Source organism: Chanodichthys erythropterus, chromosome 9 (genome assembly GCF_024489055.1).
Source record: "Chanodichthys erythropterus isolate Z2021 chromosome 9, ASM2448905v1, whole genome shotgun sequence".
Classification (NCBI taxonomy): Eukaryota; Metazoa; Chordata; class Actinopteri; order Cypriniformes; family Xenocyprididae; genus Chanodichthys; species Chanodichthys erythropterus.
Genome location: NC_090229.1, coordinates 13506576 through 13525332, shown reverse-complemented (window position 1 = coordinate 13525332; position 18757 = coordinate 13506576). Strand labels below are relative to the sequence as shown.

The following is an 18757-nucleotide window of genomic DNA, read 5'->3' as shown; positions in this document are numbered from 1 at the left end:
GTAACACAGCGAAAGCAGATCACTCTGCCTTAACCTATCATTAGCCAAAAGAATAAATGCAAACCAACTGTGCGAGAACAATAAAATAATTTGTCAAGGGAAAAGGGTGCAGATAAATTCTGGGACTCATTTTCCAGCTGGCCTGAGAACTAAAATCGCTGGCCAAGTCCACAGCACCTGGCTGTCAGAGCTTTCATACGGCCTTACTTCATTTCAGTTTTTAAAAAGCAAAGCTGTTAGGTCATTCACAACACAAGCACCTAATTCACTTTTTTTTTCCAGTGTTAGTCAACATTTTACTTTTTTAGGGCAAGAATCAAGTAAACAGCAAAAAAAAAGGACAAAACGAGAGAGAGAGAGTCTCGGAACACATACCGTGGCTCCAGCCAGAATTTCTCTCTTTTTCTCCTCTGAATATTCTTGTCAGAAACTGCAAGTGATATATAACAACTGTTTCCTGTTGCCTGTGTCATCTTTTTTCTTTAAATAGGAACCTTGTGAAGTCGGGCGTTGCTTTATGTGTAGATTTAGGAAAACTAGCAAATCAGTTATATGGTGAAGCATAGCTTCGTGGACCGGCCCTGCTATAAAGCGCGAACGTGGAGCCAAGGGAAGGCCATAAATGTCAAGCATGGCCTGGACAACAGAGTGACCTGGTTCTGATTAGTCTGAGATTGTTTTCGTTTCCACTTTCTCCACGGAGATATTGAGCACACACACACACACACACTCATCGCTTACATTTCCAAAAGATCCAACAATGTATAACCTCCCTCACATGTGTTAGTTCAATAAGAAACACACGTGCAGGAGACATGATGGTTACGTGTGACAGATGCGCTCAACAAGCATTCCTCGCTCTGTCACTTACAAATGTGACCTGAAGCTCACCAAGAGTACTTCCTGATTCTCCAAACAGTACTGGTTACGTTCCTACCTCTGACTGCCAACAGTAGCGTACCTTAGATATCTTTATAGTCACCATGAAATAAAAACTGACAATTCTTATTTTTTTATAAAATACTGAAGTATGTATTATAAATGATTTATCCGTGCACATCCTTATTTTTTTATTCATGTGCCCTGGAATCCTTAAAGTCCCTCTGTAGTCAATAATTTTATCCCTTAAAACTCATCTTAGATCACCAAAATGTCATATTTAAACATTTTTTCCTGTGAAAGCCCCGCCTTCACTCAGTCACACAAGCTTAGAATACCTGATCCATTCTGACAACTTTACTGCAGTAAATGCTGCTCAATGGCAAGTGGAAATACTAGTTTAATTCAGCCATATGCACTGTAAAACCCGATAAGTTATGGTAACTCAAACCATTTGAGGAAACCAATTGCCGTAAACAATTTAAGTTTTAAAACCAATAAGTATGAGTACTGAGTACTCATACACATTGAGTTAAATTCACTTATATTTTGGTGTTGGTTTAGTCAATCATTAGAGTAAACTCAACTTAAAGATTTTAAGTTTATTTTATTCATTCAGTTTGAATTCAGGTAACAAATCTAACCAGAAATGATTCAGAAGTAGAAGTGGAAGAGTGAATTATTCAGAGTCTATGTATTAGAATGGTAATGTGTTTTATGTATCGCTCTCTACAATGTCAGACACATAATGGTAATTAATATGATCAGACTTTTGCTTGACTATGTTATCAAACAGCTAATAATGTGTTGCTAATGTTACACAAACCATGTTCCCGTTCGCCATCTCAGTCAGCCTTCTGAAAATCAGTATCCTTAGAAATGCTTTGAACAACTTGTTCATCATAACATACAATATAACATCATATAGATAATTCACCTGCTATAAATGTACCTGATTTTTCATATCAACTGAAAAATATACTGGGATAACCTGGCTTCTCTTGAGAATTCACAGCATAGTTAAGAGAATATACTCAGCAATGGTAATGACTTTACACATGGTTTGTCTTAAAGCATATTAAAAACACCACATAGACATATAAACAACATTAAAAACTTGATTTTCCCCACAAGGGTAAATTTACTGGAGCGAGGGCAGGACAACTTGTCACTCACATGAGATCGACCAATAGCAAATCACAAAAATCCAATCAATTCCCAACAGACAAAATCAAGTCCCGTCCTACATTTGTTCTTGTTCGAGAAGCAGTTTACAGTCAAACTGATTTGCACCCAAATGCACTATGAAAGCATTTCTCGTGCATTCTAGAAGTGCACAACTGGTTGAAAGAAAAACTGAGCAGTCTGCCATAATGGGATGTCCTATTTCTCATATTAATGGAACGTTTGACAGTGGAATTAATGCTATGTCAACACTAGAGAAGTATCTTAACTTTTATGGTACATTTGCTACAGCATGATGAGTATGTTCTCATACACATACACACACATGCACATAAAGGGGTGACTCCAATGGAAAGTTTGGCACAGGCCGGGCCTGGAAAACTCATCTGAGATTGTGGTCAGGGCTTAAAGGGTGAAATAGTGGGGGAAATATTTGTGGTAGGTGATAAGTCAGCAAACTCAGTGCAAATTGTAAAAAGCTGAAGTCAACATTCATTCCTCAAATTCCTCTTATCCTGTTAAAGGGCCGGGACGCATTAGTCTCTCTCCTCTCATGCTCTGCTTTCTCATGAGCTATTGCAACCATATCTCAAATGCTTTATTAGGGATTTTGGTTCTCTTTATACATTAAACTGTAAAGCCTGTCACACATCCCATGTCTGAATTGCGTATTTACAGTATTTCATAGGCATTCATATTAACTGCACTCACACTGCCCACGTGAACAGCACGGTGCTCCAGCACTGAGAGTATAGTTTTAATGCTGAGACTATGTGGAACTCACAGAAAACACATTCAAAATGCACTGTAAACCTATCAATCACAATCTTTTGCAATAAAGGCTTCTATGAAGCAACACAAAAAAAAATAATGGAGTGAACTAATAAGCATTATCTGAAAAAAAAAAAAAAAAAGGATGATGCAAGTTCTGCATGCAGTGACAGGGAGAGATGGGAATCGTAAAGAATTTAATGATCCATTATGAATTCTAACCATGCAATTCCATTTCCAACTGAGGAGAGAATTTCACTAATAAATAAATTCATTTAAAACAGTTCTTTCAAAAGGTTTGTTTACATGTTACACAGACTTTTTAATGCAAGTCCAATAATTGATTAATATTCTAAACATCAACACAAAAATAACATTTTAACATTCATTTAATTATATATATATATATATATATATATATATATATATATTATATATATATATATATATATATATATATATATATATACACACATAAAATACTACATACATAAAATACTACTGACAAAATGCATTGTGTATCCTTAACCACAAATAATAATATGAATGACCAGTCAACAACTACATTGATTTAGGTTACACAGTTAGCTGTAAGCTGTCTGTGTTTGATTTATTAGCAAGAACAGTCTCATTTGAGTCATTTGTGTAATTTGTTTGCAAATCAGACTATATTGGTAGCGCTGTATGTTTTTGATTCACTAAAAAGAACTGGAACATATGAGTAATTTGCCCGGGAACAAGATTACACTGCATAATCTTCCCAAAATCTGCCGTAAAGAAATTCAGACAGAACCCATTCACTGTAGTTATGTTCTATTTTTATTTTTAAACTTCTTCAAGCATTTTCTCTCTATGCGCAGAACACAATGGTGCCATCTTAAAGGGATAGTTCACCCAAAAATGAAAATTTGATGTTTATCTGCTTACCCCCAGTGCATCCAAGATGTAGGTGACTTTGTTTCTTCAATAGAACACAAATGATGATTTCTAACTCCAATCGTTGCCGTCTGTCAGTCAAATAATGCTAGTGGATGGGAACTTGTACTATAAGAGTAAATAAAACTTGCATAGACAAGTCCAAATTAAACCCTGCGACTCGTGACGACACATTGATGTCCTAAGACATGAAACGATCGCTTTGTGTGATAAACCGAACAGTATTTATATCATTTTTTAACTTTAATACACCACTATGTCCAACCGCGTTCAGCACTCGTTAGTAAGGTCTGATCACGCTCTGACAACTAAGTGATGTCTCGCGAATATACTTCAATGAGAGCGAGACATCACTGCTGTTGTCAGAGCGCGATCAGACCTCACGAATCGAGTGATGAATGCCGTTGGACATAGTGGTGTATTAGAGGTAAAAAATTATATAATACTGTTCGGTTTATCACACAAACTGATCGTTTCATGTCTTAGGACATCAATGTGTCGTCACCAGCCGCAGGGTTTAATTTGGACTTGTCTGTGCAAGTTTTTATTTACTCGCATTATTTGACTGACAGACGGCAACGGTTGGAGTTAAAAATCATCATTTGTGTTCTACTGAAGAAACAAAGTCACCTACATCTTGGATGCGCTGGGGGTAAGCAGAAAAACAAATTTTCATTTTTGGGTGAACTATCCCTTTAAGGCACAGCACATTAATCGTTGTGCAATTAATTTGTCATGGGCTACATTCTGTTGTAGCAAAGATGAATAAATAGTGCTAGCGCAAAATAAACTCTGTTCTGAATGAGAACTAAATTTGACTTTGTGATAAGTAAAGTTTATAATAATTCTAAATGGCTCTCTTCCAAATAACAGCTTTCTTTTATGGCCATTAATAAAATAAATAATCAATTTTGTAACATAAAATTAACTTTATTTTCTGTATAGTGATGCAACACACACGCTGTCAGTGTGAAAGCACTATGCAGGTCTGCTATTGCTGTGACACTCGACTCGTGCCCTGCAGACGCAGTCTGGCCTAAATTTTTTACAAGGCACGTATAGCAATTATTGGTCAAAAGTTCTTGTTTTTCGCATACAATTTTTCCCATAACATTAAAATGAAGTGAAGGATCAGGAAAAAAACAGATGGGATGGTCTGTGTCGTGGGAAATTGTGTCCTCTTATCGTTCGCCGGCATCTTTTTCTCCAAATATTAACCTGCCAAACTGCTGATTTCAATTTATGCCTTAAATCTGAGTAAACACCCCAGAGCACTGTGTGGAGATGAGACGACAAAATTGTCTGACAGAGAAAAGTTTAATAATGTTCGGTGTTCTTTTAACCTTGCTCTGAGCATGTCTCCCATCCGAGTAATCCAACAGCAGCTTGATGGAAACAGGAAGTAGGAATGCTCAAAGCTTACCGATTCATGACTGCAGACTGTTCTGAAATGCCTGGAAAAAAACGTTCAGCCCTTAAGGTCAGAAGAATCTGATTGGACTGTCAATGGACAGACAAATATACGATACGTAGCAGGACAAAATTATTAGTTCTACTCCATGGAGTCTATTATGTCTGGTATTCACAAAAATATTAGCTTTGTTGCAGAAAATGAGGACATAAATGATATTTTAGTGGTATTTTTTGTGCTCACAGCGAACTGTCGGTTTCAGAATATTTATTAATGTCTGTCAGTTCCTTTTTTTGGCCTTTGAACTGAAAAAGGTCAAGTTTACTTGACACATGCTCAGTTGGGAAATGTTATTTCTGCAAGTGGCTGTAGAAGAACTTCACTAGACAAAAAGGCATTGAAAAATAATAAATACACAAAGGTTTTTCATCTTACTAACATCATTTCATCATTACACACAAACAGCACAAATATATAAAATTTACAGCCATCAACGATACTAAAGATGAATGGCTCCCATCACATAATCCAGATCTGTTCGTAAAAGTGAAGTGTTTTCATTCTAAACAATCTGCATTCAGGGCCCATGTCAGGTTATTAGCCTTCAGAAATCCCTGAGCGTAATGTAATATTACACTCAGTTGGTGCTGGATCACTAGAGGACGAGAGAATAACTAATTCTTCCAGAACCCTGCGCTTTATTAACAACCACCAATAAAGTATATAAACTGCACTATTAGACTTTATAATGTATTTCATAGTCCTCAAGGGTCATTCCAACCAATCACATCACAGTCTGAATGGGCACTGCCCCATGGCAGCTTCCTGGCACGGTGAAACTGCTAAACAACAGAGAGGATATAACCGTGCCTACTGGAATGATTTCTGCTCTCTGCTAATGAAGGAATAAATGTTTGTGCGTTTGTTTTCGACCATTCGAACGAAGCCAGCGCTCGATTGGACGCCCAGACTTGTAAAAACGAAGGTCTAACGACTGGCAGAAAACGTCTTATGAATCTGTCTACATTCACTACGTCCTCTGTGTAAATTAGAGAGTTAGTTTGTACCGAGAATCTGCTGTAATCTTTGTGGTATTTCTCGATATAAAAGAATAATACTTCTTCTAATAAAAGACCCACCAGGGAACTTGGCACTGGGTTCGGTATCCATATTTATGTTCTATTAAACAGGCAAGTGAACTGGGCGGAGCAGAAAAACAGCTGTATTGGTACAAAAACCAGCGGGGTGTCGATTGCCATCCATCACCTTTAACACTAAATCAACAGTGGATCCAAAGGGTCACGGCCACCTAGCCGTCTTGCAGCGTCCCGCTACGGGAAGCAGGGGCCCGCACGTCCGCTTTAAGCACTGCGATCAGCGCCGCCACGGAGCGGATTTTTCTTTGATGAAGCAAACAAGCACGGGGCCAAGAACAGCAAGTGCCACTGTCGAAATGTAAATCAAAAAACCACCCCCGTGCTCGGTCACACGCGCTGAGAAGTCTGGAGACGCAGTTGCTGCCGTCTAAAAATGCATGAGTAATTCGGCCCATGTAGATGTGCGGTTAGCTGTGGCATGTCCCCCTGGCACAGACCAAGAGCGAGTAGCCCCTTCATCTCAGTACGGAGTCAGGGAGACAGAGAGAGTAGGCAAAACAATCAGATCCATTTCACATGAGGCAGGAATTCGACCCCTATATCAAAAAGCAAGAGGGAAAAAAGGTTGGAGAGTGTGGGTGCATTTTTATGAGTGATTCTCAAGACATGGTCCAAGCTAAAAATACACTTTATGATGACACATCGGAGCCAATTTTGTTTTTCCTCCGTTTAAGCCCAGGTCCAGAACACATTTCCTCTGGTATTCCAGCGATATTTCGACACTTATTCAAACCAGATAATATTTTTTTAACAGAATTATTGGTTTGAGGGTTGTATTGGCAGGGCGAGGGTGCCCTTGAAATGAAGGATGATTCAGGCCGTTTCTTTGGCTTAGCATTACGCATCCCACAAGCATAAATAAAACAAAACTGGACATGAGGTATGACATCACAGGTGCCATAAAAAGCCTAAACTGTAGTCATAACCCAACCAGTAATAAAGGTCGCCGACGTCTGAATGTTTTACCTCAGGATTGATTAAGTACGTTGAGGTTTTACAGATTATTTGAAAAAGTACAATGGAATGATCCCAAACCATAATGATCGAGTGTCAGATGCTGTAATCTTCTAAAACCACAAGAGTATCTTTCATCAAACGCTACTTGATTAGATTCTAAAATGTTTTTCATAACTTTCCTCAGATTATGCCTCATCGACCGCATCTTTCTCTCAAAAATAAGTTTGTAAACTCCCAGGCAAATTAAGCTGAATCAACACGTGAGAAAGTCCTCCAGAGACCTGTTTGTGAGAAATGATTCAAAGACTTCCATTACAGCTAGCTGGCTCTTAAACTCTTGGTGACTGATGCTGAAAAATGTTCACTTGTTAAAAACGTTTGCTCGCTGATGTCACCGACCAGGATGAAATAGCACTGCACATTGATCATGAGGACTTTGTGAATCAATGGAACAAGCTGCAAACATTACAGTTTCCCCACACATTCAATTTATCCATGCCTCATTCTGATGTCATAGGAGTTCCCCCAAAAGACGTGGGTCGCAGTCGAGTAGGATGTGTGGGAGTGAGAGCACAACGACACAGAGATCAAGTGTGTAAGTGTAAAAGAGAAAGCCAAAAGACAAGAGAAACGAATGGAAAGCGCTGAGGGGAGAGCAGGTAATTGTGCAGTACAAAAAGTCCACAGCAGTTTAGCTGTGATGCAACCACCGACGTCAACATTTTTTTAAACTCGAGTGCAGTCAGCCACAGCAACTAAAACAAAGCAATCTAGTGGACAACACATGTTTACAGAAACCAATAAAGCTAGATGTTGTATATAAATCCCCTAAATGAGAACTGATTATCTGAGTCTGATCAATGTGGGGGTTTATAATCATTTCTAATAGGCCTAATTAATAATGGCAGCACCACACATCCTGAGACATACAGAATATCAGCCTAGCAAGCACAGGAAACTTCATCAAGCTAAAGGAATTCAACTTATGAGTACAAATGCCACATTTTAGAGTGACCAAACGGTGCTGAGTTTGTATATGTGTGTGGGAGTAGACCCATTACCATAGAAACCCGAAACACTATAGCAATGACTCCCTTTAGAGTCAATTACTCATTTTTTCATGAGCTGAATCAACACTTCGACGTGGGAGTTTGTCTGTGAATACTAAGTATTACCTTGTGTTCAAAAACACAAGCATAGACAATCACAGCAACGCTTACAGTATAATGATAATCTTTTATGCTGAAAAATGACCTTGAAGATTTTAATAGGGCGACTTCAGAATGTTCGATTTATTATGACTCGTTGCGATGGTAACACTTTAGTATGGGGAACAATTCTCACTTTTTACTAGTTGCTTATTAGCTTGCATATTGGCTGTTTATGCAAGGAATAATTGACAACAGGCTGTTGAATTCTTAAAAAATAATGCACACCCGAGGTGGTAATGTGGCCACGACGTGAAGCAAGTGTGCGTTATTCTCTAAGAATTCAACGGCCCGGAGTCAATTATTCCGCTTATACTACGGTTACCACACTTCAAGCCACTCTTCCGATGTTATATTTCAAAACATTTGTCAGGTTTTTGTCCTTAAAACACTCTTGTGTGTGGGACTAATTTCTTACGCATCTAATCCCAAGCCTCCGTTGCTAATTCCAAAACGTCATTTCGGAACTAGTAACGGAGGCTTGAGCCTTGATAGCAGAATAATACAGTTGATACAGTTATTAACACAGTTGAGAGAGAGAGAGAGAGAGAGAGAGAGAGAGAGAGAATAAACATATGTGAATTAGCCTACCTAAGTCTGTGCGTTTCTCACGGCAGCAATAGCGAAACTATAAGTTTATCTACCTCAAGAACTGCACAGTTATTACCTCACTGGTGAGAAATGTCATGTAGCTTTTAAGATGCTAAACTATTTTACTAATTAATTAATGAGAGCAGCGCTAACAAAGCGTTTCTGTGCGAACGTGTGTCTGTACGATACTGTACGTGTGTACGTTTGAAAGAGAGAGAGAGAGAGTGAGTGTGCGAGAGAGTATGCGCTTTCAGGACACAAAACGTATTTTGTGGCAAAAACCATGACAATAATTTGTTGTTTTCATCCTATTATTTACTATATTTATTTGCTTGGTCAGTGTCGTTGTGAGGTTTGGTTCTTTTGCGGTTGTAGGCTGTAGGACCTATTGAAATAACTGAAATCATTTGGTGAAGTAATATCAAAGTCCCTTAATGACAAGTCATTTCACTCGGCGGCCATCTTTGAAACGCCTCTCGGGCATCCTGGGCATCATGCCCTATCTCTTTGAATGGGGAAACATCAAATTCTCCAAAACTGTTTGCCAACCTTACGATTAAACTTCATATTTGAAATCACCAATGAAATCTAACAACAACCGGTTCATAAATTTTGTTTCTAAACGCTCGAATCATGACAAAAAAAAACTATTTTTCAGGCTGGATCAAGCTAATGCGCATGCGCAGACCTAAATGCGCCTCTCTTCGGAGGCGCGCGTCTGACTGTTTCTATAGAAACCGGTGATTCTAACGGCCGCTGAAGTAACGCGATGACTTTACCAGTCGGCGATTGGCTCTTATTTAGAAGGCGGGACTTATTCCGCCATATTGCGCGTTACACTTTCTCCCATTCAAAACTATACGAGTGACACATCTTGTGTTATTCTATAGTCTTTGGTAATATGGAACTGCAATGTGGTCAAGACCTGCCTAGAACTACTTTCTTTGAAAATAATTGCACACCTTAAAACGTTGGTCAACCCATCAGATTTGAGCATTCAACAGCCCCGTAGTATAATAGTAATTAATGCCTTACTCTGCATGACCATATTCTACATCCCTAAATCCTATCCCACACCTAAACTTAAACACTACAACAACCATAACAAGCAGTAAATTAAGAGTTTATTGAGGCAAAAGTTGTAGTTAATAGTGAATATGTGTTCCCCAAACCAAAGTGTTACCATTGTGATGACTAAAAGCACTCCAGCTCAGAAAATAGAAATGTGAAAAAATGATCCGATTATATTTATGCACCGCAAATCAGTAACGGAGTTATCCAGGAGACAAAAAGCCAAAGAACAAGTTAATTAGCCATGTTAGAGAGATTTTGTCCCATCGGACTAGCGCTGCGTTCTTAGGATGTTCATCATGTACATGTGTGAAACCTTGCCAACTCACTGGTTCCATGGCCACTTTTTGTACTATAACTAATTGTACAACATGAATGCTTCTGTAATAAAGGCAGGTAACTTTATCTTGCTTGATAGAATATCAACACAATTTTTTGTAGAAATGGCAAGCTGCTACAAAAGAGTTAAATAATTTAAATAAGTGTCTTCGGAAGCATAAATGTGTTATAAACCATATATGGGTTTCAGCAAAAATCAACACGCAATCAACTTTTGTTATGTGCTTGATTACAAATTTGTAAGGTTTACGACTAGAAAGTGAATACATATGGTGCAAAAATGGCATATTTGTAATTATTACTGTAAATTAGAATCCTGATAAATCTGTAAAGAGAATTATATATAGGGTAATTATAAATCTGACATGCCTGCAGGAAAAAAAATGCCCAGAAAATTAACTACAGCACTACTTAAAAAAAAAAAAAAAAAACTGTGCAAGTATAATTAGGGGAAAATAAAATGCTTCTTCAGAAAGAAAAAAAACACCATTCTCAAAAATATATATATATAAAAAGACTTTATAGTTAAGGTAGGGTTAAATATTTTTACATTTTCTGCCACATCACTTCATTTTCTGTACAAACAAGCATGTTCTGCCACTGCAGCTGAAATGAAATAAGAACCTGATCAACGATTATTTTTTTAACGGATTAAATTTTGTCAAGTTACAGCCTATGCTCACAACAGACTGTCACAGATGAATGCAGAACCATATAGTCAATTCTAAAAAAAGAAAAAAAAAAGAATAGTCAAACATTTTTAAAAAATCATTTCACACGTGAAACGAGTAATATCTCAAACATGTTCTCTGAAACGTCAACAACATCATGCTTACTTCAAAACATTTCCCAAAAGTCTCATTCCATTCCATAAAGTATGATGCTTAAATAGGCACATCTAAAACATCAGTGTTCCCATCTGTCAAATGCATCTGATAGACATTGTAATGATTCACTTTGGACGGGGGAGAACGGTGGAACCAAGTCTCATAAATGCTGAGACACATTCAAGAAACATTTGGTTCGAATTTGTCAGGCAAACATCATAATCAAACCCTCTGAGTCTCGTTTGTGACAAGGTATGATTACTAATATAAGTCAAATTTGTATAATCACAAGCTGAAGTAAGCGGTTAACTGTGTCAGCCCCCGCAATCCCACGCCATTGTAGCATCATCTAAACAGGGTGACCACCCTAGTCCAATACCAGAAAGCCCTGTTTTTGAGGGATGCATGGCTCAACATTGCTTGCATTAAGAGTGTCACACAAATCTAAACACATTTGCACTAAAACACACATATGCATGCATATTCCGAAGAGCATAATCAATAGAATGCGTGTTCCTTCTACAAAGAAAACTAGCATTAAGATGATTTTATGACTAAATGAACAAGGTTACTGAATCACTCTGTATGTTTCGCACACACTGATCTCCCAATGCAATACCATGCATGATGGTATTTATGTAATGCACCCCAAAAAAAAGTAAATTCTGTTGTCATTTCCTCACCCTCATGTGGTATATGTAAACTTCTAAGACTTTCTTTCATCAAAGAACACAGAAAGAGTTGTTAGGGAGAATGACAGTCTCAGTCACCATTCACTTTTATTTTATGTAAAAAAGATTCAATGACAGTGAATGGTGACTGAAACTGTAAATCCCTAACGCGTTTGTGTTCCACAGAAGTAGGAAAGTTTGGAACAATATGAGGATGGGAATGATGACATGATTTTACTTTGTGGTTGAACTCTCTCTTTAAGTACGTAATAATAAATTAATGTAGGCTATTTCGCGAACGAGTATTTTATCACGTGAAAAAAAAATGATTGCGCGTGAGTTTAATATATATCTCCGACAGTCTGAAAATGATATTTTTTGTTATTTAATAGTTTTTTAAAGGTCGCATTGCTATCCGCGATGCATTTAACACACTTCAAGACACGATAACTTCTAGCTATGAGGAATTGTCCCAAAATGTGTCTACAAGACGATGTTCTATGCAGTTATACGGTTAATATTATTACACACTCTAATATATGACCATATATCAATGTCAGTTTGAAACAGATAACGTCAAGGTAATGTAAAGAAAAAAAGTGTCTGATTTTCAATTAGCCTACTATATGGTTGTTGTGCAAAAAAAATTAAATGAATACATCCATACAAATTGTATATTATATATAATTAGCCTAATTAGTCTATTTAGTAGGCTATAATCTATTAATGTTTTTATTAAATATTTAGGCCTATTATAAATGCATTTTTTTTTAAATAGCCATCAAAGGTTTTCAAAAGCTAAAAGCTTTTGGCTCTGTTTTGCAGATTGACATTTGACATCTGTGTTCAATTAGCCTAGACGTTAAAGTCGATATAAACTAAATTTATTTTATTGCTTTATTGCTATTTTATATTTGCATTTTTTATTATGCTCAACAACTGCTGATTTGATTTTAATCCATGTAGATTAAGACTGCAATCCCAATAAAATAAAATAAAATAAAATAAAAAAATAGCCTATGCGTAAAAGTCGATAAAATACGCTCACATACCATCTCCAGGTGACATGGTGAAACAGTGAAGTTTGGATGTGTGATGCGCTTGGAGTTTGAGATCTTCAGACCCGCAGCGCATCTGTATCGAGGCGGGATTCGGGATACCGCCGTCAGAAGAGACGCGTTTCGGGCAGATGTCTGTTTTACTGCTGAACATGGAGAAAGTCAACTCGGTGAAATCTGTTTGATGACTGACCATCCCAAAGAGCGCTGCAGGTTTCTGCATCTGGACCTCTGACTTCCAAGTATGCATGTCAGTCCACGTACAATAATAGTCCTTTATCGTTTCTTTTACCTGTGGGATGAAGGATCACACCATGAACTTGAGCTTGAATTGAAGGAACAAGCTCTCAAATGACTTTGAAACAACATGATAAACAAATAGCCAATAAACCTTTAGCTATGACACTGTAAAACACAATGAATAATTAAACGTTTTTATATGTTGTAGTAGATTGTAAAACATACCTATTTAAACCGTCCAAAGCAAGAAAGAGAGGATATTTTGATTGAATGTTGACTGTCAACTTCTGCGTCCAACAGGCTGTTAAATGTGCTCTTACCGACCGCATCCTCTCTCCAGTTTCAGCTGCAATTTTATGAGTTTTCTATAGCATCAATTCTGAAAACCAAAACATGCGTCTATGCTTTGATTGACAGTTCGGAGGGCCAATGAATATACACCGCTGAAAGGGGAGGGACCAATCAGAAACAAACTGGATGGATGCGATGTGAAGGGTGAAATTGATCTCGAGCCACCAAGCTGGGAATAATAATTTGCATTTACACAACTAAAACAGACTTTTATAACTTATAAGATGCTATGACATAGATTAGATCCATCACCACACAGGATTATGTTATAGACAAAACAAGATCAAGAATAGGCAGATCAATATTTCATTGGCGAATTACATGGAGGACGATGTGGCAGTGACGAAAAAATATATATAGCTTTTATTTTTATGATTTTCTGTTTAAAGGATAAGACAAAAAGACAAAATAATCAAACATGTCAACAGTGACATCTTATGGACATTTTTAGAAATTAACATTGGAGCTTTTTATATGTATAACTGTGGTATTTATGGGGTTTTATTTTGACTGAAAATAGATCAATATGATCCTACTACTACAATAGAAGGTTGTTGTTTACATGTACGTGATCAATAAGAGCTAAGGGAAGTTAAAAATCCTACTATGGCGAAGGTGGCTCATGAATATTAATTAGGTAGCGCGACGTTTGTCCATAATCTATTCTATTGATTAGAAGCAACTGTTTGGTTGAAGTGTTCGTAGATAATTAATTAGTCGGCTGGCGAATCAACGAATATGAGAAAGGCTTATGAAAAATATGAATGAATATTAAGTTAGAGGAAGGTTACTAAGCAACGCCAGCTTGGCCTAATTAATAATCATGAGCGAAGCCTTTAGCCTAGTGGGATTCGATCCTGAATTCTGGCGTTTTGTTTTAGAGGGTGGTACGCTTTTGCTACACTAGCGAAGTTTGATGTGGTTGTCGTTTTTGTAACTTAGTGTTGACACCACAACGCGTGGACTAATACGTCGTTCTCACGATGGGGACCACAGTGGGATACGTGCTGAGAAAAGTTTCTGTTTATGTTTCAGCTGTGGCCATGATATTGTTTGCGATCGTGCATATATCGCTGTTGAAACTCCTGTCAATCTTTTCCCCGGGGCTGATGAAGAAAATCCATCTAAAAATGGGAGAGAAGTCTACGATGACTCAAAATCCCAAATTCAAATATGAAGACTGGGGTCCATCCTTCTTTTCTTCGGTGTTCATTAAAACCGTGATCTCAGTAAACTGGTGCTCGCTTGGCCTGGAAGCGTTTGAGGGGTACGCGGCTCCAGACACAGCTTTATTCACTCTGGACGGACAGAAAACGAGCATTCATCGTTTTCTTAAAGGTACAGTAAATACATTTCACAAATAATTATTTGTATTATTATTATTATTAATAATAAAAAAATATTATTTCTACAAGAGGTGCAACTAATCAAAATTGCACAGTACCAAAATGGAAAACAACATTTGCACAATCCACATTTTCAGGTCAAGGTACACTGCTTTGGAACAGCCTGCCAGCTGAACTGAAAATGCAAACAGTTAAACATTTTTCAAAGAAATTTTAAAAAGTGGTTATTTATTATTGTTTATATATATATATATATATATATATATATATATATATATATATATATATATATATATACTGCATTGTCCCTGATAAATGAACTAATAAAATAAAATAAATAAATTGGAATAATTAAACTGTCTGCACCATTTCTAAGGATCTATTACACTAAAATATTAATTAATTAATGTATAATAATTATTAATATTATCGGAAAATTAATCTGACTGCTTAGTCCTAAGGTTATGTTCCAATATTATTTATTTATGAATTGTTATTATAGAGCCTTATTATTGATGCAGTCTGTTCATTTGGGTTCTTCACAGGTAACCGTCCACTGGTTCTGAGTTTTGGAAGTTGCACATGACCCCCGTTCCTCTACAAACTTGATGAGTTTAAACAGCTTGTCAAGGACTTCAGGAATGTGGCAGATTTCCTCGTTGTTTACCTTGCTGAGGCGCATGCAACTGGTAAAGACAATAATATTTCAATACATTTTATGTGACAATAACAATATGTTTTGTTGTAACCTCTGCCCGGATGCACTGTAGAGTCATTCACATGTAGAGAACTGATTGAGAGATAAATGTTATGCAATAAGCAAAATGCTTCTGTTTTTTTTTTTTATAGATGGTTGGGCCTTTGTAAACAATGTCGATATCAGTGTGCACAAAAACTTGGAGGAGAGACTGGCTGCGGCCCGAACCCTGGTCAAAGAAGACCCTCTCTGCCCTGTGGTCGTGGACGAGATGACCAACATCACTGCCAGCAAATACGGAGCCCTGCCTGAGCGACTCTATGTCATTCAGAGTGGGAAAGTTCTCTATCAGGTGAGCGTTTTGCAATGCGGAGAAGCTTCAAACTGCACACAGTACAGGAAATACCTTCAAAAATTCATAACAGCTCTCCTGAGAGCAGTAGAGAGTTGTGAGTGAAACCTTTAGAACATTTTAACCTTGGCCAGAGACTTTTACACACACTCTTCCTCTTGCAGTAAGAGATTTCACGAGTTTATAGAGGTGAAAGGTTTGGAATGAGTTGAACGGCATGGGGCAAAGGGTTTTATAGTCGCTTGGGTCTGTTATTCTGCTTTTGTTGCATTTTTGAGTGTCAGTGTCTAAATATATTCATCAGGAAGTCCACAGTATTTCACACGCATTTTCATTCTTCCTAACAGGGTGGCATCGGACCTTGGGGATACAACCCTGAAGAGGTTCGAAAAGTTCTGGAGAAAATTGAATAAAGGAGGGAAAAGAGTTATATCTGTGACTGCATTTATATATTTGAAATTCTAGTACCTCAACTCATTTTCTGAGTCCCTGTGTTTGCTTGTGACAGATACAGAATAAACCAGCTGGTCTCTGTAACTTGATGTTTCAAACACAGGGGGATGTAAAATGTAAGAGACCGTATCATTAATATATATATTTTTTATGGAATATATAACCTGTCTGTATACCAAAATATTTAGTTAAACATTTGATTTTTTTTTTCTGCTTTATTGCAAATACTTGAATATCATACCAGCATTGTAATTCAAAGACCATATAAATGTCCGTCAGCAGAGATTGTAAAGGACATCTGTGCTTTTCTAATTGTTTTTCTGAACTTGTGACTGTAAATGATGCTTACAGGGTAAAACAGTGTGAACTGTAAAATGATGATTCAGTCGCTTGTTCTAAACATGATTAAGGAGCACAGACTTTTCAACAACTATCCAAATAAAAAGTCATATATATCATTATATAATGACTACTTCATTTCATATCAGTGTTGTGCGCTTGTCCTTCAGTGAAAAGCATATCTTGAACTGTAAAAAAACATGGAAGGATAGTTTGCATTTTGAGGCAGGTATGAACATGTTGCACACTGCAGTCACTGAACCTATTAAAGACAGAACAGCTTCACAAAAAAGGTAGCCGAGGTATACACTTAATCGTAACTTTTCATCCAGTAGATCTCATCAAACTGATCACAGATAAATCTATTATTGACCTGCTATTCAAATGACTGCTAGTAATAATAATCCTAGTCTACATTTGGACACTGCTATTCTACAGTACATGTAAATATGAAATCTGATGCCATCTACTACTGACTATGATTACAAGTAGCAGTCAGTATGTGGTGGTGTGTCCACCAGCTGCTTTAAGTTGTACAGTGCATCCCATCCTCATGGACTGCACCAGATTTGCCAGTTTTTGCGTGAAATGTTACTCCATTCTTACACCAAGTTCTCAAACACATCTGAGGGGACATGTTACACATGGCTTGGCACTGCAAGTAAGATCAGCTGTCTTTTCTCTCTGCCTGTAGCACTGTCTTTGGCATCTTACATTACAGACATTGCAGTTTATTGCTCTTCACATCTGCTGTCCTCAAGCGTCTGCAGCAGGACTATGACATGTTCACGCTGGAGAGCAGGGACCCTGGGCAGCTTTCAGAAAGGTCTCTTTAGTGTCCTAAGTTATTGGAAGTGTGACTTTAATTAAATCTATGGGCTATAAACTGTAATACAAGCTTCAGCAATTGAACTAGATATTCATGAATGATAAACACCATTCTTTAGCCCCAATGACCTGAACCTTATGATTGCACTTGTACTTTGGACTCGTCACATGATGTATTTGGCAGTCAGGATCCTGTTGTGGTTCCTCACTGACTCCAGTATGATTTATATATACAGTATATATATACACACACACACATACATAATATTATATATATATATATATATATATATATATATATATATATATATATAAAATACCATTTGTTTTCATTGGCCTACTAAGTTCTATACTCCTGCCTATTATATTTTCTATTGTGTTTTATTTCTCTTTTTTTGGTTATTTGTCTTGTTATACCATGTTTTATGTGATTTACTATTCTTATGATGCTGTTTCTCTTGTGAAGCACTTTGGTCAGTCTTGTGGCTGTTTTAAATGTGCTATATAAATAAAGTAAACTTGAAACATATATATATATAATGTATGTATGTGTGTGTGTGTATATATATATAATGTGTGTGTGTATTAAACAAGATGCAGGGCAGTGGAATGAAAAAAATAAATAAACGTGAGGCACTACAAAAGATGCAAAACATCAATCAGTCAAAGACATCCATCTTATGAAGTGGTTCTCAATCAGGGGTGCACTAGAATGGCCTCAGCAAATTTCCAAGGGGGCCTCGAGATGACTTGCAATTTAAAAAAAAAGACAAAACAGGCAGCAAAATAAGCTAAAACAACTTTAAAAAAAAAAAATAAATAACTCAATACATTTTTTTTTGTATTCATCCTTTGAAGAACCAGAGTTCCTACAGTCTGGGAAACCTTAATTTTAAACATGTTTATTAGATTTTTAGACCTGGAGAAGTCATAAATTAATAAAATCTTAAAACACCATTGGTATTATAATTTTTTTCTGCATATGCCAAGCTCTAAAATATTTTTATCAGTTAGAATTTGAGTTTTTAAAAATTAAGAATGACTGGAAAAGTTGTTAATTCATTATTGGTTAAAAAGAGTGGGATCCCTG

At 37.0% G+C, this 18757-nt stretch overlaps 2 protein-coding genes across 3 annotated transcripts in view; one reads left to right on the top strand and one right to left on the bottom strand.

Moving 5' to 3' along the window:
• Nucleotides 1-13724, bottom strand: part of LOC137026312 (zinc finger protein GLIS1) — a 98221-nt gene extending 84497 nt beyond the window's left edge. The window contains exons 1-2 of the mRNA XM_067393603.1: nt 13527-13724; nt 13056-13353 (exon numbers count right to left, since the gene is read on the bottom strand). Of these exons, the coding sequence (XP_067249704.1) occupies nt 13056-13311 (256 nt within the window). The 5' untranslated portion in view covers nt 13312-13353; nt 13527-13724. The remainder of the gene's footprint in view (nt 1-13055; nt 13354-13526) is intronic.
• A 633-nt stretch (nt 13725-14357) lies between these two features.
• On the top strand, nt 14358-17954 carry dio1 (iodothyronine deiodinase 1). Of its 2 annotated transcripts, none has more exons than XM_067393602.1 (4): nt 14358-14990; nt 15544-15687; nt 15848-16046; nt 16398-17954. In XM_067393602.1, the coding sequence occupies exons 1-4, from the start codon at nt 14636-14638 to the stop codon at nt 16510-16512; spliced, it is 813 nt and encodes a 270-aa protein (XP_067249703.1). In that variant the 5' UTR covers nt 14358-14635; the 3' UTR covers nt 16513-17954. The 2 variants fall into 2 exon arrangements, with proteins under 2 accessions (XP_067249703.1, XP_067249702.1); XM_067393601.1 differs by having other exon boundaries at nt 14370-14990; nt 15848-16047; nt 16395-17949.
• Nucleotides 17955-18757: the final 803 nt, after the last annotated feature.